At 39.2% G+C, this 23,318-nt stretch overlaps 1 protein-coding gene across 2 annotated transcripts in view; it reads right to left on the reverse strand.

Moving 5' to 3' along the window:
• The window catches only part of LOC122799836 (dickkopf-related protein 2-like), a 548,898-nt gene that overhangs the window by 2,640 nt on the left and 522,940 nt on the right, over window positions 1-23,318 (reverse strand). For both annotated transcript variants that reach the window (XM_044069163.1, XM_044069162.1), the window contains exon 3: window positions 20,379-20,537. In XM_044069163.1, the coding sequence (XP_043925098.1) occupies window positions 20,379-20,537 (159 nt within the window). The remainder of the gene's footprint in view (window positions 1-20,378; window positions 20,538-23,318) is intronic.

Consider the following 23,318-nt stretch of genomic DNA (forward strand, 5'->3'; position numbering starts at 1 on the left):
TGATCTTATACTAAATGGAAGTAGAAAATGTTAAGCAAAGATTACAGCAATCAGGCTTGACAGTCAAACATGCCATAAATGTGACAGTCAGACCTATGAATTTATTAATAGTGCAACTACATTTTTTTTCAGGAAAGAAGAGTGAAGAAATATTTTAAAAAGCGTTAATTTCAAATGTCGCATTTAGAAGCTATTCACAAACGAAATGGGATAGCACAGTTACAGGTGGACGAGAATATACCTAAATGGTACAAGGCCTCAGGATACTTACAACAGGCAGAAGGCACTGTTGATCAGCACAGGTCTGTTTTTTCCAAAGTGTCCACAAAATGTTGTAACCAATCAGATAAAGGATTACTGTGTGCAGATGGATATTTTCTTACCCTGTACCTTACGCTAAGTTGATTCCATCTCAGTTTGTACACTGTGTAACCATACAGACTGAGAATTCAGACAGTGACTGGCTACAGATAATGCATGAAGTACTGCATGGGTTTTTGTCCACACTGGGGATATGTATTGGTTCATAGGTTCATAGGCAGGTACTAGGCTATCGGCCCTAGGGCCTATACAAGCATAGCCAAAAAGGTACCCTGGCTTTCGCCACCCAAGAAAATTATTTTCCTGTGCCCCTGTCGAGCAGAGCCACAGAGGTGATCCCCAGGGTGAATTTCCTATTTCCCATCCAGTCATAAAGATTTTTCTTGAAGACAGGTAAAAAATGGAATGTACTGGAGTGAGAATTGAACTGTGAATGGCTGCTCGTAAGGCGAATGCTCTGCCCACTACACTATTGCAGGTGACATGACTTCACAGGAATGTCTAACTGAGGTTGTAGAAGTATGTAAATAAGAGCAATATGGCCTCCTCTCAGGAGCGAGAGACTCAATACTGAGTCTAAACACTTTGCAAGTATATTTATTTATTTCTCATTTGTTAACCAGGTTAGTTAACTGGTCTTCTTATCCTTTTTGGTCATGACCTGGGCTCATAGACCAGAAAGGAAATATCAATTAATACAGTATGATTACCATAGTAAGATTACAATGTTCTGTAGAAGAGATTGTAATAATTAAATACAGTGCCAGAAATAAAACAGAAATTGCATTATTTACATTATTGTTCCAGTATCAGTGGAAGGGGGATTAAAATGTAAGAGTGAAAAAAAATGTATATTCTGCATAAACAGAATTTGTTAAAGAAGAATCACAAAGGAAGCAAAGGTGTTTTCAAAACCAGAAAATGTTTTTTTATCAGAAATATGCAAGATTTAGAAACTGCTTAGTAACTGGAATGTATAATTAATATGGACTTACATTATTTATTTTACCCAGAGATGAAAAAGTTTGGTTGCAGGTGGTATGAATGTTGCATGAGCTTGATAGCTTTTAAAAAAAAAATACTAGTATTTTGGTAAAATATACCGCAAATTTACAGGTTCTACTCTGGTGATAGGCTACTATGAAACAAATGTACTCCTAGAGAATTTGACTTGACTCTAGGAGGGGACAAAAGCAGAAAGACACAAAAATGAACACCTTGCATTTTTTTCTGTTTTAAGCTAAATAAGAAATATCTTACAGCCTCGGGTAATGAGCAGAAATATTCTGTTTCTTGACCAACTCTAAATCAGAATGAAATCTGTTAGCAAACCATTAAATGTAAGACAGTGTAGTGCATCCTGCAGGAAGGATTATGTCCTAGCTACATCTACTTAGATAATGCATGACTTTACATATAATTTAATCAGTCCAACACTTGGAGTATTTTAGTAAAAATAGGCCAAATGCACCTACTTCCTTTTTTTTCAGATAATTGAACCCATATAACTTATTATTTGCTGTGGGCATAGACAAAACGATCATGTAGATACAGGGAATGGTCGACCATTTTATGAATGATAACTGTTGGGAGGCAGTCTTCCAGATCCTAACGCCCTAACGTTACAACTCCAGGAAGGTTTTACAGCTGGCAGAGCTTGGAAGAGTGGCAGATATTTAAATTTACAACTCCGTATAATATCTACTGCACATTATAGCAATTATATTTGCACATGCTCCATGTACAGCATAGTACATTTATCTAACAAGCTTTCTTTTTGGGGGAGAGGGGATATGGTGAAAGGGTGGCTAATAGCTTCCTTTAGCACCTGAAAAATATTGCTGTGGATTCAGAAATGCTGTATCTGTGACTGCAGCCCAGCCAGCACTGTTTACTTTGCATGGGTGATGAGCCTTACTGCTTATTTCCTATTCTTGTGGCCTGGCCATTGTGAGCCATTAGGAGCTTCTTACTGTGGCTGCAGCACAGACCCGGACAGATCATGGTAGATCAGGCCACATTAAAGTATGAGCAGCTGAGGTAAACATTGAATGTGCTCAAACACATCTGGTAGTCATTGTGACGCCCCTGCCCTGGCCCAATAATCAAGGATCCTCAATCCTCACCACTAACACCAGTTAGGGGCATGCACATTGGGAGGATAACAAGTACATACACAGTAAAGTGCAATTTCCCTTAAGAGCACACAGAGATCACAGTCAGTCTGGGTCTGGTTTCTCCCTCTCTCTCCATATCTTTATAAGATTCCCCACTGGCACAGCTATAGGGTTAAGATCTCAGTCAAGTGGTCAAGCCAAAACCTCCAGCACCCTCTCTGTCCAACCACTGATTTATGTCCCTGCCCAAGTAGCTGACAAACACACACTTTGAGATATGATTTATATACAAACACACAGACACTCCTGGGGAGGGCTGGCACAGGTTTACTAGCTATGCCCCCTTCTGCCCAGACTATATGGTAGTTATCACTGCCACCAACCACTACTTATCAGCTACTATAATGGTCCTTACCAAAAGTTGCCCAATCTTACTGTGTAATGTTACTATTATCCAAATGGTAAGTGTGACCAAACTAAGGCTATTCCAGAGTGGCCTGTACAGTGTTACCAAATACATGCATGTACTCTAAGAGCTTAAATATCTGTAAGCAAACCAGCCACAATTAAAATGTTTAAATATATTTAATAATAAGTAATAAAAGCACAAGACAATACTCATTAACTCAGCACAGTGACAGCAGGGTTCAGAAACACAGGAAATACCTTAAAACAACATTGCAAGACAGTCTCACATAAATATAGAAAACATCTACACTACTCTTGCTATATTCTTATCTCTAAGAGAAACTATGTTCTGAATAACTTACTTACAGAGCAAGGGAAAGTGCTGGTGAGTTTTAAACAGGTCCAGAACACAATACAAAATGCACTCCTTCTCTCTGAGATAGTTCTTAAATTGATAATACACATTACTGCTGAATCATCTCAGATTACATCATTCTTGTCACCTCTGCCTAGTTTCCCAGGCTAGCAGGAACTTAAATTTTTAACATGTCTCTGTTAAAAATACTTATCTCTCAGAAGCTGACAATTCTCTCTTAGAAGCTTGCCTGAACTGGAAGTTGTAAAACAATTACCTTGGAAACCTGTAATTACCTCTGTTTCCAGACAAGAGAAAGAAACCACTAGCCTAGACATCCTGTCTCTTAGCTTGAGATAAACTGACTTTATAACACATTGTAAAAACTCTTTACTTATCAACTTATTTTCTTAGAGATTTTCAAGTTAACTCTGTATATCCCAATTTCTACTATGAAGCATACATTTACATAGGCATAGCGTTTATACACATTTCTGCTCTTTTTCAGCCAGCAGGGTGCACTGTGGTTACAATGCTGAAGCTCAGTACAGCACATATAGTTTCTTACATTTTTAAGGCAAGTATACAAATAATGTTACTATTCACAAATGACATAGAATTATTTACAAAATTCTATCTAGCTGGGCTAGGAGTATCACAGTCATCTCAAATCTGTGTGCAAAGATGGGAAAATGATGCTGACAATGCTGATGTAATTAATGTACAGCAACATATATGCAGAGAAATGTTCCATGAAAGGGAAATTTCTATGGATGGCTAAGTGTAGAGTATAGATTTCACTATAGGAACAGATACCTCAGAGATGGACAGAAGAGTGGAAAGGAAGCTGCCCAGCAAAGCAGGGCTACAAAACACAATAGAAAAGGTGGGATAGCAATACGTGACTGTAGAATAATGTGAAGCTTAGGAGGGATAACATACAATAAAGTAACAGGATCTACCACCCTGCAGCAGTCCTGACAACATTACAGTGGGAGCAATGGATCTATACTATAATGTGAATGTTATTGAAAAAGAAAAATATGATACCTTCAGGGAAGTCAACCCATCAATTTAGTTCACATGCCAGTATATCCTTGGTCCTTTAGCCAGGGGATTCACAGAAGCTGTCAGATTAAAAGGGGTTATAATACAACCATATTAGGGAAATGTAGCACATTTGACACTTAAAGCAAAAAAAAAAGAAAAGAAAACTGAGCCTCAAGGTATTCCAGCCAATGCCTTTCCTGATTATATTATTTATACCAGTGCATTAGCAAGAGAAGCCACTGAAGCAGCTATATGAAAAAAAGTCATAAAATACACATATCAGAGAAGTGTAACACATTTACAGACTGTAAACCAAACATTTTAAAACAACATCAACCCCCAGGACTCAAACTCCCCAGCAAGTGCAGTGACACAGCACAAATCAGTTCATGAGTGCACTGACCCCCTGCGGCAGTTAGAATAAATACATTAGATTTATTTATATATTTCTAATTGATAATTGGGTAGGTCAACTTGTCCAAAGATACTTTTCAGCCATGACCCAGGCCCAAGTGGGCAAAATAGCACTGTTACAACAGTTGAAGTATATAGATTACAATGTTATAGATATAACAGTTTTAACATACACAGGATATAAACAAGTAAGTAATTGATTAGTTATGTTTTACACAAGTAATTACAATGAATTTCTTCAAATAAGGAAGAATAGAAAGCACAGAAATGTTAACTGTTGCCTATAACACAATTACATGCACATTAATTATGTAGTTGTTCTGAAAGAGCCACTTTGACATCCTTGATAGTACCTTTACTTCTTCAATCAGAAGGGAGATTATTCTACATAGCAGGCCATGGTCTAGAAAAGGCTTTTTGACCCATAGCTGTTTTAAAGGATGATCTGTTCAGTGGTGTATGTTCAGGTTGGGAGTTTCTTAGGGAGCAAGCTGATTCTCTAGTAGGGGAAGACAATATCATTCATGTAATATCTTAAATATTAATGAGCTAAGTAAATAGGTAGAGTGGAAGCCATTTTAGTTTCTTTAGAAGTAGCCAATGAGTGCAAGAGTCTCAGAGAAGAGCAAATCTGCTGATTTTGTATTCAGCAGGTTGCAGTCTTTTTTTATTTTAAGATGCATGTAGGCTCAGGCAAAATAGACCATATTCTAGCTTAGGAAGAAGAACATTTTTACTTAGGGCAGTTTTAGCCATAAGAGAAAGAAAGTGAGAGATTCTGTAGCAAGGTTTCAGTTGATAAAAGACTGTATTCACAATACTATCTATGTGGGAGGAGAAGTTAAAGGATCAGTCAAGAGTAAGGCATAAACTCCTGTATTCAGTTACTGTTGGTATGATGTTAATTTGGCTGTCCGTCAATGAAATTGTTAATAACTGAGGTGGCATTTGTGAGGATGAAAATATCATATTGATATTTGTATGGTTTATGAGTAGTTTGTTAGTACTGGCCCACTGACATAGATTACATATCATTAGCCTGAAGCAATAAAACATCATCAGTGTAAAGAATGATGTTTAACAGAGGAAGCCTACCAGGTCAATCTTTGATGAATAAGGAGCTTTACTTTATTTAAGTATTACTTCAGACTTTACTCATTTGTATGACCAATGGTACTATCCTTAGCTCATGACAATGATTAGATTAATGGTAATATCCTTAGCTCATGACAAGGATTAGATTGCATTTTTGCCAGAGGATGAGATGTTTCATGTCTTGTTGATTCTACATGTGCCTCAACGTTGCTCTCTGTGACCCTTCTCAAAATGTATGACCACAGAAAGATGTTTTTTTCTTTTTATAAGCCCTTTTTGGGCATGTGTGTGTGTTCTCTTTAGCTATTTCTTACCATATTACAGGCTGGAGATGTGACTAAAGGACAGACGTGAAAAGGGGAAGCAAGCAAAGGTTAAAACACAAGGTGAGCAAATAAGGACAGAACTGGATGAGCATGGGCTTGGAGCATACCTCTCAACTTCTTAGCTCAATAGTCCTGGATAATTCCAACAATAGTTGCAATTGTTTAATGACTTAAGTCCTTAATAATTTGTCAGAAAGCTGCACTTTTTATGATGAACAGTTGGAGCCAATCATATGTACATTAGTCAGATATCTGGAAGTTGAGAAGTATGGCTAGGAGTATTTTTGTATGTTACAGATGCCTTTTTTATTTATTTTTTTAGAGAAGGGGAAAGAAAGTTGGGGAAAGAGGTCACTGAGGTAAGAAGTGGGTAAGACAAGGAGGTTAGGTAATAGGAAAAGACAGATATGACTTGACAGTGTATGGGATAATATGTTGAGGGAGGGGAAAAACAATGCTAAAGGAGACAGCAGGCAAACAGATGGAAGACAATGATGTTGGGAGGACTGGCAATATACAGGAGTAGGTAGAAGGAGAAAATAGATGGAAACACTGGGTTGAAGGGATAGGATTGTTTTTTTGAAGATGCAGCCTCTGCCATCTTAGACTCAGATGGAGATTACTCATCTCATCTGTCACCGCTGAGTCTTGCCTTAGAAGGTGAAGGCAGTGCTGGGCAGTATGTGACTCAATGAGCCATTGGAGCATGGTTTCTGTGTCTCCAATGTGGACATCCAGCTTCCAGAGTATTATATCCCCCCTTAAGCTCTACCAGCTCTGGACCGATGGCAAGAGTGTCACCTTGCCACTTGCACTGCTGCAGATACTTAGAACTGCTACAGGTGGGTACCACTGTACCACCCTACATTGAAAGGCTACCTGATGCAGGTGGTACATGCAGGACAGGAGATGTGAAGGTAACTGTAGCAGGCTGGAACATGGATTTGTTGGGTGTCTCTAGTAGTAGTGGTGGTGGTGGTGTTGGTGGTGGCACTACTGCTGCCACTTGTGGCTGGCCGAGAGGCCTTGACTGTGAGCGAACTGCATGGTACTATGGTGATGCATATAATAGGAACTATATTGATACTGACACAGAAAAGCATAATATCTTTTTAGTTTCAGGAGTTGGCGTAATGAATAAGGTGTTTAACTTACAGACGTAATACAGGGTTTGATTCTCACCTCAGCATGGAAGTTTAGGCTTGTTTGTACTGAGCCGAACTGAGGTGGGTTGCCAGCCACAACTCTGAGCTGAGATACCAGACGACTAGAGGCTTCTGAACTTCCCAAAACTCTTATGTGGCCTTTTGTTTTGCTTATTTATACTATTTACTGCACTTTTTATTTTATTACCTGCCACCTACTTTAATACTGTATTTATATACTGTGTACTAAACTGCACTGTTGTACTGCAGTTGTCTGCCTTACTGTGCCTGTTACATCATATTTTATTGCTGTTTTTACTGTTTGCTAATCTCTTTTTGCTATTTTTGCTGTTTGTGAAGTATTTACGGTACTTTTCTCAGTTGCAAAGCAATCTGTTTTGCTTGTTCTGGTTTTCCCACAAAGCAGTGTTAAAATAACTGATTTGTTAGCTGTTTACAACATTCTTTAGAGTCTCCTTGCTGTTTTTCTGCAGTTTAAAATATTTTTTAGTGTCTCACTGCTATTTCACTGCTGTGTTAAACATTCTCTAGTGTTTCCTGCTGAAACTAGGGTAGCTAGTAGCTGTAGCATAGTCCAGATACAGCTTTGCTACATCTGGGTCTGTTTGTAGTGGCTGTTTGTTCTGAGCACATTTTCTAGGCCATCTTTGATTGGAAAGGGTCCTTCTGCACTCTACTGAGAGAAGTGTGCTGACTGGAACCTGTCTGGTGAAGGGTGGTTGGCCCAGGTATGGAGTAAGCATCCTCATTGGTCCTTTTGATCTTTTTTAAATTTTTTTTCGAGATTTTAACTTCTGGCATTTAAGTTCTGCATTTGAGCAGGTTTCTGCTTGTCTGTGCATTGCGCAGCCACCCAATTGAGTGCTATAGCCAGACAGATAAATTTAACAATTTTTCCTTAGATACAGCTGTAGCACATTAGTGTAACCCTATCCAAGAAAGAAGAGCCACAGTCCAGAACACCAAACTAAAAAAAACAAAGACTGGACAACGAAGGACAGAACTACTGACTGATGAAAAACACAAATCTGTTTTAACGCAACTGAAATAAAACACACATTAGTGTAACCCTCATACTCAGTACTTTTCCAGTCAAAGAAATATTGTTAGTGAGCTGTAATCTATTAAACCACCAGCAAAAAAAACCCAGTCAGAAATATCCATCCACTGAGCTCCTCCTTGATCGGTCCTGAAAAGCCATCCCTTTCTGATAACAGTTCCTCAACCTAGCATTATGGACATTTGGACTGCCCTTGTTTCTCCAGCCAACCTTATAGACCTGTGTCTCTTGAGGCAGTGTAGCAATTGTCTCATGTACACTGACATCCCTCTACTAATAACTCATAATAGTAAAGAGTGAAGAGAGATCTATCTACACCAAGAATCTTGAATCCAGGCTCTCTTGCACCCAACACAGTAACACTGAAGAAGTTGTCAACCCACCCACCACTACTCATGCACATAGTACCACTACTCATACACACAGTATGCATTAAACACAAAAATCAACATACATGGAGGCTCTCTCAAAAAACTTACTGAAACACCAGAGACCTCCAAAACGCAAGACTGCTACAATTAAAACATTTCCCACAGCACCCATGACACATAGTAACACCAGTGTCTCATCTACCAAGCCCGTAACGCATAACACTCAAACAACAAATTTTCTTGTCATTGGAGACTCCATAGTGAGACACACAGATATCCCACTCACCAGGATGGACAAGGAGAAAGTCACAGTCACCTGCCTGTCCAGTGCCAGGATTCGTCAGATCAAACATGCACTCAGGTCTCTCAGCAACAAGTACCATTATGACTCTATCATAGTTCATTTTGGAATGAATGACCTGAGATCTACCTCACTGGACTATATGAAGAGAGACATGATTGAGTGCTCTGAATATGTGTCACAGGCTGGTATGTCCCTAGCCTTGAACAGCATACTATCCTCAACTAGAATGATGCCACAGTATAACCAAAAAAATATTGATTTCAATAATTGGCTTAGTTTTTGGTGTCATTCAAAGGGGATCCAGTTTTTGTCAGCCTGAGAAGCCATGGTTAACAAACCTCGCTGCTTTGCCAGAGACAGTTGCACCTGGCACCACTAGGCTTTCAGCTGCTGGCAAAGGCTCTTGCCTCTCCCAAAGTGCCTTTTTTAGTCAAGGTCTTGAAAACAAACTTACTGACATGAAATTTATGAATCATAACAAAATAAGGGTCATACTGCTAAATGCTAGGAGCTTTAACCAGAAACTGCACACCATGGAAGCACTTCTGTCACTGGAAGATGTAGATGCCTGTGCAGTCACAGAAACCTGGTTCAAGGCCCCAGAGAATACCCCGGCCTTGCAAGGCTGCAAAGCTTTCCATACCTTCAGACTGAAAAACAAATGAGTGAGAACAAAAGGAGGCGGTGTTTCTATCTATATTAGAGATAAATTCACTTTTCATCTAAGCTGGACAACTCCATGGAGTTACTTCAAGTACAAGTTACTGTAGGTAAGACCCCCCCCCCATTCAAGTCATAGCCAGTTATAGATCCCCCTCCATGGGTCATGACATGCATGAAGCCTACTTGACCAAACTGGAGTCAATTCAAATATTCCTGAACACTCTGGTTATGGGGATTTCAGTTATCCCACCATCAAATGGGAAAACCTGTGCTAGCCTTAACTTGCTAGCACAAAAGTTCCTTGACTTTGTCAATTCAAATCCCCTAGAACAAAGTGTTCATACCCCAACAAGAGGAACAAATGTACCAGATCTGGTCCTCACTATCATGTCAAACAGATGCACTGCCACAACTGTTGGACCCTCATTAGTTAAATCTGACTACAAATCAGTCACCATTGAGCTGGTTCTGACACCAGAACTCACAAAGGGTGAAATCAGACTAAATAACTTCACCAAGCCAAACTATACCCTCTTAGGTGAAGGTATAAATGCATTCCAAGCCCCACCCCAACTGGAGGGGGTAACTACACTGAAGCTTACACTAAAGCTCTATACAATCACTAGCATAAGTGTATAGACTCAGATGTACCAGAAAGAATCAAAGTCAGAACCCCAAGTAAAAACAAGTTGCCATGGTGGACATCTAGCATCAACAAAGTTTACAATCAATGCAAAAAGTTGCTGTCCAAGAAAACAAAGGCGAGGCCCCAACAACAGAAAAGCACCCTCCTCAGCCTCAACAGGCAACTAAAATAACATTTCAAATCCTCTAAGGTCTCCTTTGAGAACAACCTAGCAAGCACAGCCAAGGATAACCATAAGGCCTTTTCCAGCTATGAGCATAGCCTAAAAGGTTGGACCCAAGCATGTGCAGAACTAGTGAGTAATGGTATCACACACTGACTCCACAGAGATAGCAAACCTGATAGTGGATTGGTTTGTTGAAAATTTCACACCCTTATCCCCTCCAAATTTACAACAAACCTTACCCCAAACTTCCCCCCAACCCTACATATCTAAAAAGCAGGCCATTAAAGCCTTGTTCAAGGCAAAAAACACAGCCTCTGTGGGACCAGATGGTATCCCAGGCTGTCTTCTTAACAGGCTAAAACTTGAACTAGCATCAACATTAAGTACCCTTTTCAATAATAGCCTAACTACAGGCTTTGTTCCTGTGGAATTGAGAACAACATCTGTTATTCCCCTCCACAAAGGTGGCCTAGCAACAGACACAGGGAATTACAGACCCACAAGCCTGACCAGGCTCATCTGTAAGGCCATGGAACATATCATTACAGACCTCATAAATAAAGACATAGATGACCTCCAAACCCTGGATCCTACCCAATTCAGCTTCAAGGACAGATGCTGCCCATTAAATCTGGTGGATTTCTTTGTAAATGTGACCAGGGCCATTGACAAGGACAAATCTGTGCACACAGCCTGCCTCGACTTGTCAAAGGCTTTCAACACAATCCCATACCCAAGCATTACTGATAAACTTAGCAAACGGAATGTAAACCCCTTTGTTGTAAGATAGTGATGGTTTGCCAACTGGCTCACAAACCAGACACACACTATTAAAGTGCTTGATTCCACATCAACCAGCAGACCTGTCACCAGCGGGGTGCTACAGGGGTCAGTGCTGAGCTCCCTCTTGTTTGGCATATACTTTTCAGAAGTTCAGGCCAAAACTAAGGGGTTGTGGCTGATCAAGTCTGTGGACGACTGTAAACTGGGTGCAATTATTTTATTTATTTATTTATTTTACATTTGTCGACCGGGATAGTCCGACTGGATATATGTCCATTTTCAGTGGAGGTCTGGGGAGAAACGCTCCAGATAGCACAGATAGAACATAACAGATACGAGCAAACATATTTACAAAGCCCTCTAGTTGGTACTCACAATATACGGTGTGTGTAATAGCATACAAAAACAACAGGTTGCAGCACACTACTATGAGCGAGAGATGCATACAATATTAATTTAAATAAGGCATTGAATAAGTAGTGATTAATCAGGGTTAGTACAGGGACAAAGCCAGTGCTCTTTAAAATACTGTTTGAGGCCTTTTTTGAAGAGATTTAAAGAAGGTTCGAAGGTAAGGTTAGATGGAAGTGAATTCCAGGTTTTACCAACAACATTGGCAAACAGGGAGTCACTGGCTGAGTTAATGGCTTTGTGGGTTTGGACCAACAGTTTATCGGATGATTGTAGTTGCCTTGAATTACTGTATGGCTTTATGATATTTTTGAGTGCTGGAGTATTTTCAGGGTGGTACAGAATTTATTGAATCCCCAAATGATGTAAGTATACTCTAGGAGAGTCACATGCAGACCAACGACTGGTGTCTTAGTCACAGTCTCAAAATGAATTCAAAGAAATGCATCATCATTCCCTTTGGAAAAAATGATGTCCCTTCACACTATCAAACAACAATACCCTAAGTACCCATGGAGTGGTAAGGGATCTGAGATCACAAGTAGACTATGACCTTGAGTTCAACCACCATGTGTCTGCTGTAGTAAGGAAGGCTTTTTACATAGCACACTTGATTAGTAAAGGCATCACCTTGAAAGCAAAGGAGGTTATAACCCATCTATACTTGGCACTAATCCGGCCCATGGTTGAGTATAGCACCACATTCGGCATGTACCATCCAAAGCACCTGTAGCAACTGGAGAGACCTCAGAGGTTTCTAACAAAGAAGATCAAGGGACTCCAGCATGTGCCATACACAGAATGACTAAAGTCATTGTCACTATACTCTGTATCATATAGATGTCTCAGGGGAGACTTATACCTGGCTTACAGACCAATCTCAGACCCAAACCTAATGAACTTGCTGAATATCTGTAAATCAAATGGGACTAGAGCTACCCATTCCATGGACCTAAATATGGCCTTTGACTTAAATAGGACATGCTGGAGGGACAGATTTGTCTCCCAGAGAGTCCTGCATCTTTGGAGTAGGCTGCCAATTCATGTGAGGCAGACCGCCTGTATGACACTGTTCAAGAGGAACCTGGATGAGTGGATGGAGCACTGTAAATTCCTACTGGGGATAGTGCCCACAACCCTCTTGGACATGGGCTGGCATTACTAAATGCAATTCTAGGTGTTGACTAGCATATCTATGGTAGTACATTGAGATGAATTGGCTAGGCTTGAAATGACTCTGGGTTAATAGCCTGGTAAACTCCTATGATCCTATGATTTACACAGGGATGTCATCAAGCTGTCTGTCTGATTGTAACATCTGGAGAGGGGGGTGCGAAGCTAAAAGCTGTCCTCATGTGCAGTTTGAAGTAAGAAAATAATAACTGAAAGACAGTATATCTTTATTTGTGGCCTGTGATGTTATTTGACTTTTGACAATAACAAAACTGTACATATATGTAAAAAATGTGTTGCTCATACAATACGTATGTCCAGTACAGTTGATTTAGAATGGCTATATACTTCTCTTGTATCTTGTGAAATGCCTAGCATACTACTACATATGGATATTACTTATATGGACCTTGTAGTGCTTTAAAGATATGACAACATAACTTTTTTTTTTTTTGCAGGGGGATTGAACCCATGGCTATCCTAACAATCTCAGTGCACTTAGACTTAACATGATGGGCCCTATACAGGAGGAAGCATCCAGAAGTGTACCTTTAACATTACAAAGTCACACTACTGCCCTTAAACTCTGCCACTTTTGACAGATGTGGTACTGCTGTATTATACAGACATATTTTTAATGGCTACAACTGTTACTATGCAAACAGAGACATTTTTCACAACAGCATGTATACTTACCCTGGCCCTCTCTTAGATGCTCTGGTTTGCTCCTGCATGTCTCCTTCTTCCTTTAGCTCTCTGCAGGGGCTAGAGACATACACTGGGCATAATGAGAAATCGGATGGTGGCATGAAGTGGCAGGCTATTTGTTAAACTAAAAGATAGTATACTGACATTATTGAGGTGATGACTGTGTGCTAATTTTAGTCTTCCATCAGCCCCCAAGGCCAGGCATGCATGAACTCAAGTCACTGTAGTGGTAACAGCAGTATTATCCCATGTGTGGGATGCCAGCAGCATGAGTGATACCCTTGGCCAAACTATTCTACGCATCAGCCTTATACTGTGACTCAATATAGCCATCCTACAGGAGTCTCTGTCTGTAATGCTTATGGAACATGTCCATAAAAATCTTGGACTCCACCTCACACCACTTCAGTGCTGTAAAAGGAGCACTGTCCTTATTTTCTCCAGGCATAATTGTCTCACTTTTAAAGATCTAAGGAAAAATGGCAGCAAATTCGTGCCCAGAAAAGTTCTAACATGTCTCAGTCTCCACACAATTACTGGCACTAGCAGGCAACGCATTTGCATGATGCATGGCAAAATAATAAAATGTAGACACTGTATTATTATTATGCCTCCAGTGGCACATTAAGGTGTGAAACATGGTAGTTCTACATCCTTCTTTTTGCTGCTTGGAAAATCTGCTCAATAGTGACTCTATGCTCAGATGGTTAATAATATGCTGGATAGACTTAAAATGGCCAACAAGGACAGCTAGCCTAGTACTTACCTCTGAACCTATGAATTGGATGGCAATTCTCTCATTTATAATATGTTATGCACACCTTTGGTGCACAGAGCTGCCCAAAGGTGGTGAAACGTGAATGCTATCCTGTAATAAATTTCATGATTTTTATCAGGTGTCATTGTCAAGTAAACTGAAAGATTAAGAAAAAATAATGAGGTGATCCTTAATTAACATAATGATCATCCCCAGAAGGATGAATTTACATGATATAATTGCAAAGAGAAGCACAGCCTCATCGCACCATGGAAGAAAACTACTGTGAAAGGGGTTTGAATCCTGTAAGCTGATTTTGTTGAAAGCTTTCCTTCTAAGTCAGATATCTGCTTATATAATGTAAACGCTACTTCTTACACAATTTATTCAGTTGTTGAATGTTAGCCTTCACTGTTCCTAGACCCTAATGCTTATGAGGGATGTCAGCTTGTTGATACTTTTAAGATGTGCTGGCCAAAGCTGTCTTAGGAAGTACATTGCAAATGCTGACACCCCCCATGGGATCATATTCTGAATAATGTTCATTACTATTTTACTGTTGTATGCCCTGCATGTATTTAATTAGTGACAACCTTTGTTAAATTATTATTGTAATGGTCAAGGTGGTTGTTTGGTTTCAATTCTGTAATTGTTTTGTGGTGAGTATGTTTCATTACACATACGATTTCCTTAAAGATTGTAGGTCAACATATATAACTGTCAGACACAAACTGGTATAATATATGTCCTAGTAGTATAGGATTTGTATGCAGATCTTTTCTGGCTGTGCAAGAACAAGGTTATTAATTCCCCAATTTTCCATACCAATAAAGCAATGCCTAAAAAACAGGGCTGTAAAAAAGGTAAGTATCTGGAAGTTGATCCACATTCTCCCGCAAGACAAAATTTATGGATGCAGAAAATGAAGAGGTACCACAGGACAGATAGGTTAGTGATGTAAATGAAATGGGTGGTCAAGACAGCAGCTATGACATGATCCATCACAGGACCATGGATATAAGCTGTGCCTTCATCCACTGAGCAAAAGCCATGGCATGGGAACGAAGGGCAACTAGTGGTGGATCTTTGACTGATCCACCTCTTATGGAGACAATGGAGTTCCTGACCTCACTAAAAGGCAGTACCACCTCCATGAAGTCCTGCAGTGTGGTGCTGGATGTTGGGGCAGAGCTGGACAGAGCCCAGAGAGTTTCAGCTGCAGATGCCTCATGTATGTAGCCCTACTTCATATTATTAATAGCTGTAACTCCTCTGTAACATGTAGTCAGTGTAATGTTCATTAAATCTGCCTGACACAAATGGTATACAGATATATCCGGGATCTAAGGTCCACATTCATCTGCACAAGGTATGACTGGCAGTATTTATTGTTATCATAGTTTTATAGTTGAAAAGATATAAGTTGCATGTATAGTTGTGGTGCTGGGTCTTAATCATACTGCATATATTTTTTGTTTGGCGCATCCACAAGAGAATCTTATCCAGAACCAGCACTCTGGAACTGACCCTGTCTGATGTTGTAGGATCTGTGGTCTCTGATTATGACAGCTAGGATAAGCTGCTACAGTCAGGAAGTGCAGAGTTGTGTGTTGGACATAGGGAATGTGACCCCTGGATCACCTTACTCAGAGTATGGACAGAGTCTCTCTGCATGCACATACTCAGGAAACACAACCCTCTGAGAGCGGACAGGATGATGAAGTGTAGTGAAGTCAGATAAGAGATTTCTGAATCTATCTTTAGCACTTGTGGACATTGGAGGGGTATCCACATGGGGTATGGTGCTCACTAGAGGTATGGTTACCACCCACCCCCTAAGCTTCCATCCATGGCTAGATATACCACAGCTGTGACAGAAATAGTGAGGGTGATCCAGGCTGTACATGCAGATGTATGTGAGTGCATGGCACATATGAGTAATTTGTTGTGCAGTCTGAATCACACATTGGACTATGCAGTGTCTTCTCTGGGTCATCCGTCAGGAGCAAGGAGCCATCCTTGCAGCCAGTCATACATCCATTGATACATTCCAGCATGGCTATGAATGAGCAAGATCCCTCTCCTGCAGTGGCAGCAGTTCAACAGCAACATCAGTTTTAAAGGGGTCTATGCCCAGAAGAGGCTGTTCCAATGGTGATGTCATCATTCTGGCACATCTGCTAGTTGGTATTGGGGAAGGTCATGCAGTACACCAGCATTGATCCAAAGTCATACTACAGACAGGAAGATGACCCCTTTATCATGCATACTTTGGACCTGTGCAGTAGATCAATCTGCAATGCTACATCACATGCTGAGGCTGTATCCCTGCGCACACACACACACACACACACACACACACACACACACACACACACACACACACACACACACACACACACACACACACACACCACTTAAGTTTTCCCTCTCACCCCCTCACTAAACCATGATTTGCTACTTCCCAGGCAAACACACACTCACACATATACTCACACATGTTGCCCATCATTAGCCATGCTCATTACCATAAGCAGCCTGTAGCAGCCATGGCTCTTACCACAGGAAGTTCCAGTGAGAGAGCACATGGCTGATTAGTATATGCCTTTACACTGGAATGCTTCATTAGTATATAGCATGGTCACAGAGACAACCCACTGCAGTATTGCACATCTTCATGCAAAAGTACTGTGGCAGATCTGTTTCTGAATTCCAAAAAAGTTACCACGAGTTATACCCATTGTGTTCATTTCATGGTAACTTTTCTGGATTCAGCCCCAAGTTATAAGTTTACCAGCTTTAAATCATATGAAGAGGTTACTTTTGAAAATGTAGTGGTTACACAAAACAAGATTAAACAATCAGCACTATCAAAGGCAAACAGCTCTGAAAACAAACACTGTTACTGGCACATTTAAATAATCTACTTAAAAGAACCACATTTAGAATGGAATGACAATGGCATTATGGCTCTGTTATGAAATGTTGACTTCCTGAAAGCTGATGAGCCAAAAGGACCAAGAAAATACCCAAAAGTGAGAATGGTGAAAAGATCACTCTTAATAGCTTTTTTCAGGAGGCAAGCCCCATTGTAATCCCCCCAAAGTTATTTATATGATCTCCATGGTCACAACAACTTGAAGAAGTGAGAAGTCTCCAAACACAAGTGACTCATTGCCAAAGACACTTAGATACACACTGGTAATGATTTCCTTTGGAAAGGAGCATTTAGTGTTACGCTGTTTGTTTTTTTATCTGCATACTACTGACACTCAAGCATGTGTAGGGGAGCCTGACACTATACAAACACAGAATGGCAGAGTGGCAGTAGCACTTTGAAATTATACTTTTCTTTAAATAAAAGAATTGAACATAAAAGTCTCTAACAGTATATGGAAGCTGACACTAAAGAGCACATCAGTACTGAAGCTAACTTTCCCAAATTCTGTAACTATAAGTGTGGGCTCAAACACACACGCAAAAAAACCCACATTTGCCCCCTGTATCTCCCAGGTGGTGGCTATACCCCTGGCATCTTCTTACTTATATGTTCACACAAGAGTGTGGGTGAAGGAGAAACTGTACTTTCTAATACACAGTTTTGCCACATACAAAAAAAGGATGGCATATAGACCCAATAACAAATTTGCCAAACTTGCTTTCCTACTGGAGATGTACCAAATAAGACTTAATGGTAGGAGAACCCTAGGCAAACTGATATATATATATATATATATACACACACACATATATATATATATATATATATATATATATATATATATATACGTACATATATGGGTCCCTATCAGACGATCGTGTTTTTACAAACTCAGAATTCACATGGTCGAGATCATATGATCGAGTTTTTGAAAACACAATGGTCCCTTAAAGACATACTAGTGTTTCAGACGATCGTGTTTTTACAAACTCAAAATTCACATGGTCGAGATCATATGATCGAGTTTTTGAAAACACAATGGTCCCTTAAAGATATACTAGTGTTTCAGCTACATGGTTTCTGAATACTAATGATGTTTTTTTTTCTCTTTTAAAGTCTTTATGACACATTTAGACCAATAAAAGCAAACAGAAATAACTGTGAATATATCATATTTCAGACTGTTTATGATCTTACCAGGACAGCATAAGTAGATTATCTTACTTTAGAACACAGGGCTTTAAACCCTGTAGGATGCTTGTAAACATTATAGTGTTTGCAAAATATCCCAAACAACATCCAAGCAAAGGGTAAAAAACATTACACAGACAAACCATTCATTAAAAAAACTGCAAGAAAGAGTCAGCAAAGCTTGAGCCTTCAATGTGCAAAACTTTAAACCTCTTGTAGTGGAGGCCCATGGGATATATGCAAATGACGCCTTAAGGATAAACCAGTGTTTCAGCTACATGGCTTCTGATTGCCCATGACTTTTTTCTTTTTATCTTTTAAGTCTTTATGGGTACATTGAGGCCAGTAAAGCCAAACTCCACAAGGTGTAGACATGTCATGTTTCTGGCTGTTTATGAACTTGTCAATGCAGCATGAGTGGATTGTTTGGGTATACTTAAAAACACAAACCTTTAAACTCTGTAGGATGCCTATAAACATTAAGGTGCCTACAAAATATCACAACAACATCCAAGCACAGGGTAAAAGGGTTAACTGAAAAACTCAGCAAAGCCTTCACAGTGTAATACCTTAAATATATTAGATACACAAGTTTGTGTGCACCTGCATTCAGTACACATGTAAAGGAGTTATCAGAAAAGGGAATGAATGTTTGCATTATGACTTAGGGAAACTCAGTGGAATGTTACGTTACTAATGGCATTAAGTGTTTTTACACAAAGTGAGGAGTGATTACATACACACATACACTCATACACTCTCATGCTTGCACATGTGAGTACACACTCAGAAACATGCACACAAACACAAGCATGCACATATGCAAAATTATATATTGTATATATTTTCTGCTTTAACATTTTGGAGGGTTGTTTTCAAATCGGTGTGATTCACATTTGTGAACATCCAGCACTTAATATTAGCTCCTTTACAAACCTAGGCTGAGGAAACTTTACATGTGTAGATATTCCAGACTGATTTTCATACAATTTCATGCAACTTTTCATTCCTTTAAAAAATGCAAGTCAATAAAAACTAATAATGACTAAATGGTCAGCCTGATAGTGCAGGGGTGGGGCATCCATTTGTGCTGCCAATGGCCTGAGTTCGGGAAAAGACTTCAGTCATTGGTAGGGACAACTATGACAGATAGAATGATGTGGGTGGGAGCCAGCTCTTCTATCCCAGTGGGATGTTCGAGTCAATCCAATGCCTGTGCAATGTCTGGTGGAGAAAAGGAGCCTCACTTTTCATTTATCTAAAAATCATATAAAAATTAGTTACTGAAAAAAGTTATTATTTCACTTGAAAGGATTGTAACATCAACTAGACTAAACAAGGACAGTGATAATATCTCTGGCATCATTGCAGTAGCCACTTCCTAATGTAGGGCCAGTAACCATCAACCATAACAATGTTGGTTCCCAGCGTCATTCACACAACTTCCAGAGGAGATCCCTTTATCCCAAAGACTACAAACTGAGTTACAACTAAGGTTGACTTTCCAAGGAGTCAGTGGTCCCATCCAGTGAGATGGTTACACCTGGGGTACCTGGACAAAGAAATTGAGGGATCGGGGGGGTTGGTATGGAAGATGGAACTACAGTTGGAGGACAGTACAGTACTGGGAGAGGAACAATTCAAAAATATATTGGCTATATATTTTCCTTGTTATGTCTAGCTGATTTGCTATTGGTGATGGTACAATTTATTCATGTGAAACAATAACCTTTTTTCAGTAACTTATTTTTACAGGATTTCGAGAGAAATCACCAAGGTAGGGAAAAAGTGTTTTTTAATGATAGCGGATAACTTGTAAAAGATATTTAAAACAATGATGTTGAACTGTGCACATAATGTTTGCAGTACAAATATTTTTTCCTAAGGTAATGTAACCAGTGTGTCAAAAAGTATAAACTAAGATGTAAAAAACATAAAAAGAACGGTGATACCTTTCAAATGTGGAACTTTAACTTCTGAGTTATGCATCACTTTCCATTCCATATCATCTTGCATTTTGGAATCAAGTTCTGGAACATAATCAGTGAGTTCTTTGCTTACGTCCACCCTGCCCTTGGAGATTATTTTATGAACATATGGTATGCAAATCCCTGTAAAAAGAGATTAGATATGTGAGTGTACATTTGTGTGCACCACATTTGCTGTATATTATGAATTTCTGGACACATAAAACAGTCTTTATGTTAGATTGCGTGTATGGAAATAGAAGCTTATGGATTTGTTTGCATGCATGCTAAAGATATATTCTTATTTATTAATTTCTCAGTAAAACTGATATCCAATAATTTCAGTAAACATTTAACTGGTGTTGCATATAGAGCTCCTCACCTTTAAACACTTTATTACTTCAGTGATGCATTTTTTTACACAATAAAGATCATTAAGCACAACTTAAATACAAATGTGTGTTTTGTTTTCTTGTATAATTTTCATACAAATATGCAGTGATTAGTAATATATGTTGTTTACTGTAGCACAGTAAATAGTTTCAGGCTGATTCTATGTGATTCTTGTCTGCTCTCAACTCTTTCTTTAATTTCAGTACAACTTATTTGGATTAACAATAGTGAGAACATCAGTAGTGTAGAAGTTATCACGGCATGGTGAGCTGAGTTCATGTGCTTTAGAGAAACTATATCCAGTAGTCCTGGGTAAAGTTCATACATTCTGCATTTTTTTAATTTTGTGATGGTGATTCAAGTTTCTAGACTTAACCAGATCACTGTTCATTCTTTAACCAATAAATAAAAGCAAACATTTATACTAAATACTTAGGAAAGTAACTAATTACCTTCCAACTGCTAACTAATTGCCAGCTAACCAATGACTTTCAAGTGTATATCCCCCAGAATTCACACATAATGTAGGTTGATTTTTATTTGTCCACTCAAAGGTGTCAGGATAATAAAATATAATATTATAGTTTTATATTACCTTTATTATAGAAAGAAGAGGGGGAGTTCACCCTAGAAGTAAGAATAGCACTAAGGAAAATGAAGCCAGGGAAAGCAGCAGGCTCAGATGAGGTCACAATAGATATTTATTTATTTATTTGCAGTTTGTTAACCGGGAAAGTCCATTGGACCTAGAAGAACCCGTTTTCAATGGAGGGCCGAGGAGAAAGGCTCCATGATTCAGTATTTACAAAAATATATTTTAAAATTCATAACTACAATGTTAACAACAATAAGGAAACAAAACATTTTAAGTAGTTCATAAAATAATTATGTAATTCAGTAACTAAAAAGCTATGAGAAAATTTAGAGAGAGAGAGAGAGACATTTCTGAGAAAAAAAATTTGGATCAAGAAGAGGAAATTTAGAGAGAGAGAGAGAGATTTGAGAAAAAAGTAGAGAAAAAAATTGGATCAAGAAGAGGTTATGAGGATGCTTTTGAGATAGGAGAAGGCCTAGGGATGACTTAGATATAGAGGGTAGTGAAAGGGTGGATGTATCAGGAGGGGTGAGATTAGGAGCATTCCCAGACGGAGGAGAGATGAGAGTGAAGTAAGATTTTAAAGGTAGAGAGATTATGGGTAGTTCTGATGTGAGGGAGAAGTGAATTCCATGACCTGGCAAGGGAGAAAAATAGTAAATGTTGCCTGGGGTATGTTTGAGTTTGTAAAGTTCTAGGAGATTTTGATTATTGGATCTGAGAGTTCTGTGAGGCTGATGCATTTTTAGGGTAGAAGACAGGGATGGGCAGTTAGAGGGTTTAAATATGAGCTTATGTGCTGTTGTTAGCTGAATAAATATCAAATAGTTAGGAAGTTCCAACCAATTGAGTGAATGGACAGAGTTGCAGTGATAAGTTGAGGATTTGCATCCTGTGGCGAACTTTGATATTTTATCATAGCAGGAAGACAGTTTAGATTTAAGGGCTGATTGAAGATTGGTAAGTAGTGGGGCTCCATAAAGGAGAGAGGGAATGAGGTAAGTGGGGTCTATATCAATTCAGCAAAAACCCCTTTACACGAATACCCATACATCGACCCCTATACCTCGAAACGCAAAAATCCTGAACGCACTAAACTGCGAAAAATAAAATATTGAACTGTCATAGTCGGCCAACCCCACCACCCGCTACTTAGTACCTACCCAAACAAAATAAATAAACCACATACATACACTAACCAAACCCTATAGACATACACCCAAACAAAAGAAATAATCCACATACATACATTTAACAAAACCCTACTTCCAACACTACACTAAACCCCACATACACAGCTGTCTATGCACTATCCTTAACCCCTCCCTAACCCTAAGGTCCGTAACTCCCGCACACTTCCCCTACATACATACAGCCAAACAAAATAAATAACACACATACATACACTTAGAAAAAAACCTACATCTAACACTACACTAAATCTTACATACATTACCTATCTATGCACTTATCTTAACCCAAATCCTAACCCTAAAGTCCTGTCTATCGCACACTTACTTTACGGAGCTATACTGCAGACGGGCCAACGAAAACAAATCGACATTTCGGAATTCGCAGTTTTGGACGTTCAAGGTTTACGTACTTCGTACAGTACGGTTCGACGTATTCGTATTCGCGTAAAGGGGTTTTTGCTGAAGTGACATAGACCCAGTTAAGTGGTAGATAGGAGTTGTTTGGATGAGGGAGTAAGGTAGTGACTATGAAGGTTAAGCATTCCGAGCTTTTGATTTTTTTTTAATATTTGTTTGTAGATGTATATCAAATTTTAATTTATCATCAATAATGACACCCAGCAGCTTTGCATATGGAACTATTTCGATAGAGGTCTTATTTTGGCTGAAGATAGAGAAGGATGCTTTGTTGATGCTGGTGTTTCTAGAGGGGTGAAAATCATAATTTTGGATTTTGAGGCATTG

This window comes from Protopterus annectens, chromosome 4.part0, assembly GCF_019279795.1.
Source record: "Protopterus annectens isolate FY-2018-M chromosome 4.part0, PAN1.0, whole genome shotgun sequence".
Classification (NCBI taxonomy): Eukaryota; Metazoa; Chordata; order Ceratodontiformes; family Protopteridae; genus Protopterus; species Protopterus annectens.